At 40.1% G+C, this 11461-nt stretch overlaps 1 protein-coding gene across 1 annotated transcript; it reads right to left on the bottom strand.

Annotated features, from left to right (window-relative positions):
• Positions 1-9977: 9977 nt before the first annotated feature.
• On the bottom strand, positions 9978-11232 carry OR10G6 (olfactory receptor family 10 subfamily G member 6). The gene has a single exon (XM_040482800.1). It carries the CDS (start codon positions 11030-11032, stop codon positions 10097-10099), a length of 936 nt encoding a protein of 311 aa, XP_040338734.1. The 5' UTR covers positions 11033-11232; the 3' UTR covers positions 9978-10096.
• Positions 11233-11461: the final 229 nt, after the last annotated feature.

Below are 11461 nucleotides of genomic sequence, written 5' to 3' on the forward strand. Positions count from 1 at the left end.
GCATCAGGCTCTGGGCTGATGGCTCAGAGCCTGGGGCCTGTTTCCGATTCTGTGTCTCCCTCTCTCTCTGCTCCTCCCCCGTTCATGCTCTGTCTCTCTCTGTCCCAAAAATAAATAAACGTTGAAAAAAAAAATTAAAAAAAAAAAAAAAGAATAAGAGGTAACAAGTGTTACTGAATGTAGGGAAACTAAAACTTCTATATATTGCTAGTGAAAATGCAAAATGGTATAGCCACTTTGGAAAACAGCTTGGCAGTTTCTTAAAAAGTTAAACATGACCCTAGGACCCAGCAATTGCAGTACTAATTATTTATCTAAGGGATACAGGTGTGCTGTTTTGAAGGGCCATACGCACCACAATGTTTATAGCAGCACTATCGACAAGTGTGGAAAGAGCCCAAATGTCCATCGATGGATGAATAGATAAAGAAGATGTGATCTATATATACAATGGAGTACTACTCGGCAATCAAAAAGAATGAAATCTTGCCATTTGCAACTATGTGGATGGAACTGGAGGGTGTTATGCCAAGTGAAATTAGTCAGTCAGAGAGAGACAAAAATCATATGACTTCACTCATATGAGGACTTTAAGAGACAAAACAGGTGAACATAAGGGAAGGGAAACAAAAATAATATAAAAACAGGGAGGGGGACAAAACATGAGACTCTTAAATATGGAAAACAAACAGAGGGGTTACTGGAGGGGTTGTGGGAAGGGGGGATGGGCTAAATGGGTAAGGGGCATTAAGGAATCTACTGTTGCACTATATGCACTATATGCTAACTAATTTGGATGTAAATTTAAAAAAATTAAAAAAAAGTTAAACATGAATTTACCTAATCTAGCATTTCCATTTTTAGGAATCTACAGAAGAGAGAGGACTTATGTCCAAGTAACCTTGAATGTTTATAGAATTACTCGTAATAGCCAAAGCCTGGAAACAATCATGTTTATTGTTCATTGTTGAATGGATTTAAGAAAAAAGAGTATAGTCATGCAATGAACTATCACTTAGCAACAAAAAGGAACAAAGTACTAATGCACAAAAATGGATAGAAATCAAAAACAGTGTGCTAAGTGAGAGAAGCGAGACACAAAGGTCACATATTGTATGCTTCCATTCTGATGAAATGTCCCGTAAAGACAAGTCTATAAAGAGAGAAAGAAGATTCGTGGTTGTCTAGGACCGGGCTGAGACAGGGAATGACCACAAATGGTCGGACAGATTTTTCTGAAGTGATGGAAATGTTCTAAAATTGGATTGTGATAATAGTTGTACCACTGTGTAAATTTAATAATCACCATTGAATCGTATATTTAACCAGGTTAATTTAATGGTTGCAATGTACATTTTAATGAGCTGTTAAAAAGAAAGAAACCTGAAGAAGGAAAATGTGCTGATTGACACAAAACATGACTTAAATGGAAAGAAAGATACTGTTTGCTCAATATGAGTATAAAAAATATTTAAATTCCTTCTAAAATTTAAAACGGTTTATTTTGAAATATTACATTTACAGGAAAGTTAAAAAATGAATAAGTCACAGAAATAAAAGGCATAGCATAGAGAATATAGTCAACGGTGCCGTAATGGTGTCGTATGGTGACAGATGGTAGCCATACTTGGGAGCACAGCATAATGGATAAACTTATTGAATCACTATGTTGTACACCTGAAACTAATGTAATGTTATGTATAAACTATACTCAAATAAAAACTAGAATAAAGTTAACATATGCTTTGAGTCACCTTCTCCTAATGTTAACAATTTATAAGCTGTAGTAAAATTATAAAAGTCAGGAAATCGACAGTATCATACTATAAACTCAACTACAGACTATATTAAAATGCCACCGGTGTTTCATCAATTTCCTTTTCCTACTCAGGATCTAGAACAGGATCTTAGTCTTCTCCAACCTGTGTTAGTCCTTCTTCTTTTTTTTTTTTTTAAGTTTAGTTTTTTATTTTCAGAGAGAGAGAGAGGGAGAAAGAGAATCCCAAGCAGGTTCCATGCAGTTAAGTGCAGAGGCCCACATGGGGCTCAATTCCATGAACCCTGAGATCATGACCTGAGCTGAAATCAAGAATTGGATGTTTAACTGCCATCAAGATGCCCCAGTCCTTATTCTTTCATTGTGGTTAATGACCTTTACTCTTTGGGTGAGTAATGGTCAATTATTTCATACAATCTCTCAATTTGGGTAGGGATGATGCTTTCTCCTGAGTAGGTAGAGCTTATGCATTTTTGACAATAATACCACAGAAACGATGTTATATCCTTTTCTGGGCATCATTTCAGAGTTATACATGGTGCCACTATATCTTGTTATTGGTTATGTTAACTGTCTTGTGGAGGAGATACTTTTACACTATGCTTAAATTCTGTATCTCGTCAAACTGTCACTCACTGATTTTAGCATACATTTGTGTATTTTGCCTGAAAATATTATTACTCTGTTGTTTGCCTATGGTGATTTTTTTTCAGTATTTATAGATTTTTGAGAGACAGAGACAGAGCACGAGTGGGGTAGGGGCAGAGAGAGAGGAAGACGCAGAATCTGAAGCAGGCTCCAGGCTCTGAGCTGTCAGCACAGAGTCCGACGCAGGGCTCAACTCATGAGCTGTGAGATTATGACCTGAGCCAAAGTCGGAAGCTTAACTGCTGAGCCACCCAGGCACCCTGCCTAATGGTGATTTTTTAAAAAAATTTCCCTCGATCTTCTACATTATTAATTGGAATTTCTGGAAGGAAGAGCTGTTTCTTCTTCCCCATTATTTATTTATTCAATTATTTACATCAGTAGGGACTCATGGATATATTTTTTTATTGTGAGATTAAGTATAATCCAATGTGATAACTATTTATTTTGTAATTCAAATTATGCTAGCTTTGGCCACTTGGAGCGCCTTCAATGTGTCACCTTGTCTTATTGACAGGTTCCATCTATTTCATATACTTCCTCATTTCCTGGCACAACAAGATGTTCCAAGCTCCTCTTGTATTAAGAAAGAGAGAAAGAAAGAAAGAAGGAAAGAAAGAAAGAAAGAAAATATTGGCAAAAATGGTAGACAAATTGGAACATGCTGGTGGGAATGCAAAGTGGTACAGCCATTATGGAAAACAGTTTGGAATTTCTTCAAAAAGTTGCACCTGGGTTATCATATGACACAATAATTCCACTCCTATTTATACACATGAGAGAATTGAAGACATGCTCTCATGAGAACGTATATACAAATATACTATTCATAATAGCTGAAATATAGACACAATTCAAATGTCCAACTGGTGCATGGATAAAGAAAACATGATATATGCATATTACGCAATACTTTCCAGCTATAGAAAAGAATTAAGTACTGATATGCTACACATGTGAATAGTGAGTATGATTAAAATAATGAACTTCAAAAAAGAGCATGACTGTGAATATCATGTGACTGTAAATAAACCTCAAAAGCATGCTAAATGAAGGAAGTCAAACACAAAAGATCACATATATGATTACCTACATGCGTGTGAAATGGACAGAGGCAGAAAGTAGATTAGTGCATACCCGAGGCTCGGGGTGGGGACAGGGACTCACTGCAAATAGGCATAAAGTGATAGAAATGCTATAAAATTAGAATAGGCACACCTTGTGTAAACTTTAAAAAAATGGAACTGTATGCTTTAAATGAGTAAATTTTCCTTCAATAAATCTGGTTTTAAAAAAGCCAAACACAACTTGGAATATTCTGTATGAGGTGGTATCCCGTGTAACCAAGGGATTGTGGGTGATGGTCTCAAGGCACTAAGATACAGTGAAAGGAGTAAATGAATATGGGTACTTTTTTATTTTTTGAGAGAGAGAGAGAGAACAAGCAGGGGAGGGTCAGAGAAAGAAGACAGAGAGAGAATCTCAAGCAGGCTCTGAGCTGTCACCACAGAGCCCGACACGGGGCTCAAACCCACAAACCGTGAGATCATGACCTGAGCCAAAGACAGACGCTTAACTGACTGAGCCACCCAGGCGCCCCAGTATGGGCTCTGGAAAGAGGTAGACTTCTATTCCAATCCAGGCTCCATGAAAGTGGAGTCCCTTGAAATTTCTGAGCCTTACTTTCCTCACATATGTAAGTGGATAAAAAAACACTTAAGCCATAAGGTTTTGTGAGGATTCCAGGTGTGCTATAGAAACTGCTGAGTCATCTGCTTGCTAACTGGTCACTTTTTATAATTCCACGTCTAATATTCTATGACTTCGTGCCCATCTTTGAAGTAGCTCCACCATACACCTTTGTATTTTCTCTGCAATCACTACAGTTAATAACCTAGACATTCACAGTTGATACATTTTGATTGCTGTTAATTGGTCACGCTAATGTCTGTCACACGTCTCTCAGTTTTTCCATATGATGCTTTCGCATTGACCGTTCTTCATTCTCCACTTAGCAAATAGAGATTCCACCATCTGAGGCACAATCAAAACTTTTCAAGGCAGGTTGGTTTCCTCTCTGTTACCTGAACACTCTCCTTCCGTGTAAATAGCCAATTCCTCTTAGTAGTGCTTGATGCTTCATTGGGTCATATGCGTATCTCCTGAAGGGCCTAGATATGTCTTTTATATTTTAGATACTCAATAAAAATAGGTGGGCAAAGACTAACAGATGTTGTCCCTACAGCAGTGATACAAGAAGAGATTCAGAGGGGAGAGGTGAGTTCTGGAGCCCATAGTCGTTAGGATGAGAGATTCTCAAAGGGATACTGGATGTGCTACTCAGGAGGAAGTGATTTACCTGCTTGTAGTTGGACCATTTGTCCCCATGACCATCTTTTCACTTAGAGTAGCTGAATAGTGCCCCCCTTTTTTTTTTTTACTTACCTGAGTCCAATCTTTACATTTTAATGGTTTCTTTTTCCACGTGGTCACCTCCAAGTGCGATTTGCCTCATGGAACATTTAAAGACATATAAGATTACTCTGCAGGTCCTCGCAAGTCGCTGACTTTTATCATTGCCTACTTCCTTTCTCAATGAATCTCTCAGTAGAGAGATTGCTCACTGCGTTAGGCGCATGGGGTATACGTAATGTCCTATCCGAGTAAATACATGATCTCCAAGAGAGCCTGGAAAATCCCACTGAAGGTCTTGCAAAGCTTGATTTCTCCCAGACTTTTCCTATCCTGCTTTTTAAAGGGTTTCTAGAGCTGCAGATGTTGATGGGCAAGGCCTTATTTCTCGGGGGTGTGGAAAAGTTTATCAAACCTGTATAAACTATTGCCTGGAGTCCCTATTTCATTACATTGGTAGGAACACAGTAGTCCCATCCTCCATACATCCAGAGCGAGCTTTTTGTAGTCCAAGCTTTATAGATTCTTCCAAAGCTTTGGCTTGTGTATTCACTGAATAGTCAGAAAGGGAATTCATGTGGTTTACGGCATGATCTTCCACAGATTTTGTCTCCTTGAATTTTTAGGAAATGTGTTCAGCACACACCCTTTCCAGTCTTTCCGATGGATCAAGTTCAACACCAAAGTTCTGTTTGAATTTTTCTTTTCCATTTCGATCCAACTAGACTTCAGTTCTGAAATGCAGCTCCATTTGTATCTGCTTCTTTTTTTAAATTAAAAGAACTTTTTTTCAAATGTTTATTTTTGAGAAAGAGAGAGAGACAGAGTGTGAGCAGGGGAAGGGCAGAGAGAGAGAGAGAGAGAGACCGAATCTGAAGCAGGCTCCAGGCTCTGAGCTGTCAGCACAGAGTCCAATGTGGGACTCGAATCCACAAACCATGAGATCATGACCTGAACTGAAGTTGGATGCTTCACCCACTGAGTCACCCAGGCGCCCCCCCCGTATCTGCATCTTAATTTTTATAACCGTTACCATTATTCTCTTATTTCATCACAGTTGGATGATTAGAAAAATAGCCTCCTATAAGGTTTCCTCAGTTCTCATCTCTCTCTTTTGATGATTCACTCCATCCTGCTCATCACTGCCTGATTCAATCCCCACTGGGTTATCTCAAACGCCCCCCCCCCTCCCAGAAATGCTAACCACCCAACCTCACACGCTTCCTTACTATGCTGCATAACATTTTCACTTTATAATTCAAGACTATCTAAAACCTGACTACTTGTTATCTATTTATTCTTCTTTCCTCCACCCTTCCTCTATTCAGTACGATTCTCTCTATTCAAGTAGATTTTCTCACCCTCTCTTAAATTTACCATAACTTCCTCCCATTCTTCTCACTCTGCTCTATTTTGCCTTGAAGAAATCAACCCTCATTTTTTTCTTTTTTTAAAGTAGGCTCAACACCCAGCATGGAGCCCAACATGGGGCTTGAACTCACAACGTTGAGATCAAGATCTGGGTGGAGATCAAGAGTCAGACGCTTCACTGACTGAGCCACGTAGGCGCCTCTCAATCTTCATTTGTATCTACTAATGTCTTCAAAGCTTCTTAGACGCTGTTGTGCATATGAGAATCTTCGGATACAAGTCTTAAGTCGGCAGGTCTGGAGGAGGGCCTGGGGTTCCGCCTTTCTGAACAGCTCCCTGTGATGCCCATGCTGCTATTTCATAGGTTGCACTTTGAGACTCAAGAATCTAAGCCACTATTTGAAATTAAGATCAAGCTTTTCTCCTCTAGGAGGTCTCTCTACTCTAAGAGTGTTTTAGCTCCTCTGGAAATCCAGTGGTATTTACAGTGTATTCTGTTAGGAGTCCCACTCCCAAACTGTCTTAGTGTACTACATCATTCTTCTCCGTGTATGTATCATAGCCCCCAGGAAGAAGGACTGTGCTACCTATTTTTGTGCTTTCCAGAAGCATCTTTGAAAGAGCACAGAGAAAAGGGCATGAACTTTGGAGTCAGATGGACTTGGGCTGATATCTTATCATCATCACTTATTGGCAGGAAGGCTCAACTCCTCATCTCATGCTCAGTATGTCAACTCCACATTAAAAAAATGTTCTTTTTTTTTTAAAGTAGGCTTCACACCTGGTGCGGAGCCCAAAGCGGGGCTTGAACTCACGACCCTGAGATCAAGACCTGAGCTGACATCAAGAGTCAGAAGCTTAATCAACTGAGCCACCCAGGTGCCCTGCAACTCCACATTTTAAAAATGGAAATGACGATACATGATGAGTGATCTGTTAACAGTGGCCATTAACCCTGGGACATGGGACAGAGTACAACATCCTCACTTTTTCTCAACCAGTTACCCAACCCACCAATTTCCCCATGACTCTTTCAGTGTGACAATACTACTATTTTGCAGAAAAGACTATTACACTATTGGACAGTTCATCTATATTAGAATATTCTTTACATGCAGTTTAAATAATGATATCTAACTTCTATCACTTAGTTCTATCCTGGCCCTTGGAATATAGTGAAATTGTCAAACTAGGCAACATGTGCAAATAGAAAACAAATTTTTGATAAAATTGTCCATACTATATTTTATCACTTCTGGCATGTAAGTGATGGATGAAAAAATCTGGCTACTGGCTATCGATCTTTGATATTTTTCTGTGACTCCTCTTTTCCTATTTCTCTCTGAAGAACTTTGCCTGCACACACCAATTTTAAGAAAATTTCATGGAAGCAGTGGGAATAGAACAATTATAGAGCTTTTGAATATTAAAATAAAAGGTAGCTTAGAGATCATCTTGCTTAACTTTATTTTACAGGTAAAGAAAATGAGTCCTAGAGAGGTTAAGTGAAGGAGAGGTAAATTGAAATGTTCTCTAAGAATTTAGAAATAAGGATAATCAGATTTTTTGCTGAATAATAAAATTTAAAAAATAACACATAAGTAATCTGAGCAGATATATAAAAACATTAACTTAGAATGACTATTAGGTCATGACAGCAAAACATATAAATCAAAACATTTATAATAACATAATACATGATACACTATGATATACAGCATAGAAATAACCTATAAAATATAATAATACAGAGTATTTGTATATGCACCTAAATAAATATAATAGCTGGAAATAATCTAAATATGAATAGAAAAGATGGGAGAGTAGCCCTACTGAGTATTTAAAAGTATTTTTTTAATGCAGCTATTCAAAAAATTTGTGCTAACAGACATATATTAATGGAACCTATATTTTATATATGTGTATATACATATATATGTGTATATGTGTTTATACATGTGTATATATGTGTGTATACACACATATGTGTATATATGTGTATATATATGTTATATATGTGTATATATATGTGTATACACATATATGTGTATATATGTGTATATACATATGTATATGTATATGTGGATATACACATATATAGTGTGTATATAGATATATGTATATCGTATACATATATATACGATATTCTGAAATAAGATCAAGTACATGTAAGAATTTAATATATTTAAAAGGTAGAGGGGGCGCCTGGGTGGCTCAGTTGGTTGCGTGTCTGACTTCAGCTCAGGTCATGATCTTGTGGTCTGTGAGTTCGAGCCCCGTGTTGGGCTCTGTGCTGTCATAACAGCCCAGAGCCTGGAGCCTGCTTCAGATTCTAGGTCTCCCTCTTTCTCTGCCCCTCCCCCACTGGCACTCTGGCTCTTTCTGTCAAAAAATAAATAAACATTAAAAAATTTTTTTTGAAGTAGCATATTTTTTAGAGATTTTTTAAAACATTTATTCATTTTTGAGAGAAAGAGAACACACAACCAGGGGAGGGGCAGAGAGAGAGGGAGACACAGAATCCGAAGCAGGCTCCAGGCTCCCGGCTGTTATGACAGCACAGAGCCTGATGAGGGGCTCGAACCCAGTAACCATGAGATCATGACCTGAGCCAAAGTCGGTTACTTAACCAACTGAGTCACCCAGGTGCCCCTAAAGTGTAGCATATTAAGCAAGCCTGTGTGACAAATATTTAATAAGGGTAATGTGCCAATTAGTCATTTGGGAAATGAACGTTAACAAAATTTTACAATTTGCTTCTTTTTCTAATATAAAATTCTAGTTATATCAATTGTTTAAGTTTTAAAATATGAAGCCAGTGGAGTGTTTGGCTGGCTCAGTTGGTAGAGCATGTGACTCTTGATCTCAGGGTCATGAGCTTAAGCCCCACACTGGGCATGGAACCTATTTAAAAAACATGAAGTCAGGGGCGCCTGGGTGGCGCAGTCGGTTAAGCGTCCGACTTCAGCCAGGTCACGATCTCGCGGTCCGTGAGTTCGAGCCCCGCGTCGGGCTCTGGGCTGATGGCTCAGAGCCTGGAGCCTGTTTCCCATTCTGTGTCTCCCTCTCTGTCTGCCCCTCCCCCGTTCATGCTCTGTCTCTCTCTATCCCAAAAATAAATAAACGTTGAAAAAAAAAAAAACATGAAGTCAGAGAGCTGTTTCAATTTTTAAAATATGAAGCCAAGTTTAGAAGGAAGCCAAAGCATACTCAATATTCAAACTCTAAACAGTAGTGTGTCCTTAGTTACTATTTAAAAAATTTTTTTTAATGTTTATTTATTTTTGAGAGACAGAGAGAGACAGAGCACAAGCAGGAAGGGGACACAGAGAGAGAGGGAGACACAGAATCCGAAGCAGGCTCCAGGATCTGAGCCGTTCGCCCAGAGCCCGACGTGGGGATTGAACCCATGAACTGTGAGATCATGACCTGGGCCAAAGGTGGAAGCTTAACTGACTAAACCACCCAGGTGCTCCCTTAGTTACTATTTTTAACATTGGAGAAACTTGAATTCAAGTTTTGCATGAAGGTTATTTGTAACATGTAAAAAGCAATATGGGTATCAGCTGAAGGCTTAGAAGCAATAATAAACATATAGGTTGATGCCACAGAGAAACAGGCTTTTTATGTGGATATTTTACTTATCTTGGATCTTTTCCACAAGCTGCCATCCTTGCTGAGTTGTTTTGCCCGATCTCCATTGGAATTGAAAGAACAAATATGGAAAAATCATGTCTGAAAGCAGGAAACTTTCTCGAGTTTCCACCTAGGAGTTTCTACTCTCTGCATGGATCCTTCTTTCCTCTCTGTCTTAAAAACTCCCCGGTTACGGATGTCCCATCTGGTGCCCGAAATTCTAGTGTCTTCTGCATGTCTGCAATGCCTGAGTCAGTGAGGCAGCACATCCTTGCGACCTCCCAGCCTCCACAATGCTGCCTTCATCTCTTTGTTGCGGAGCGTGTAGACGATGGGGTTAAGCAAGGGGGTGATGACAGTGTAGAAGACGGCGACCACTCCATCCAGTGGTTCCTGAGAGCCAGGGCGAAGGTAAATGAAGGTGCAGGGCACATAGTAAACAATGACAACAGTGAGGTGGGCAGCACAGGTGGAGAAGGCATTGCGGCGCCCATCAGCGGACTGGATTCGCAGGATGGCAGCCACTATATACCCATAGGAAGTGAGGATGAGCATGAAGCAGGTGAGGGCCAAGAACCCAATGTCCACAAAGGTGACCAGCTCATTGACGGTGATGTCAGCACAGGCTAGACGCAGCATGGCAGGAATGTCACAGAAGAAGTAGTCTACCTGGTTTGGGCCACAGAAGGGCAGCCGGAATATGAAGCTTGTTTGGAAAAGTGAGTGGAGGGTACCTCCCAGCCAGGTGCCCAAAGCCAGGTAATTACAGACGTTCCGGGTCATGATGGTGGCATAATGTAAAGGCTTACAGATGGCCAAGAAGCGATCATAAGCCATGAGCGTGTAAAGGAAGCACTCAGTACAGCCCAGGAAATGGAAAGAAAAGAGTTGGATTACACAGCCTCCAAAGGAGATGACCCTGCTATCCAAGACAAAGCCAGCTAGCATCTTGGGGACAATGGCAGAGGAAACGGTCATGTCCAAGAAGGAGAGATGACACAGGAACCAGTACATGGGGCGGTGGAGCCGGGTGTCCACCAAGACGGTGAAGATGATGAGCCCGTTGCCAGAGACAGTGAGGGCATAGATGACCAGGAAAGCCAGGAAGAGCGGCACCCCGAGCTGCGGTGGGTGGTGCAGGCCCACCAAAATGAAGTGAGACACAGAAGTCTGGTTTCCACTGGGCATTTCCTTGCTGTTCACATCTGCTAGAAGAAGTAGCAGAAAGGAGAGCTCAAGGCCCTTTAGATTCTCTAGGCATGGAACACATATCCTGTGCTGTTCCCAAACACGGACAGAGAAGGGTCTCAGAAAGACATCTCAGAAAGAGAGATTATGCCCTAGCTCTTGTTCTCAATCATTCTGTAATCCCACCCCCAACCACCCCTCACGCCCACCTACCTGCCCAACCCTTGATTTTGGGATTCTGCTGGGTTCCATGGGGTAACTGTTTTGTCCAAGTTTAAAACCTATGTAACAGATTATCTGTATGTAATTCGGGAGAGTGAAGGAAGGAAAGACCATACACAGAGCCTTTCGTGCAAGGAAGTAGTACAGTCACATAAACCCTAAATCAATTCATGAAGAAACAGCTATTGCATGGTGTTCCTTAACTTT

Source organism: Herpailurus yagouaroundi, unplaced genomic scaffold (genome assembly GCF_014898765.1).
Source record: "Herpailurus yagouaroundi ecotype Mexico unplaced genomic scaffold, PumYag 161, whole genome shotgun sequence".
NCBI lineage: Eukaryota > Metazoa > Chordata > Mammalia > Carnivora > Felidae > Herpailurus > Herpailurus yagouaroundi.

Coding starts and splice junctions, on each gene's coding strand:
- OR10G6 (XM_040482800.1), bottom strand. CDS start 11,032: ATGCCCAGTGGAAACCAGACTTCTGTGTCTCACTTCATTTTGGTGGGC.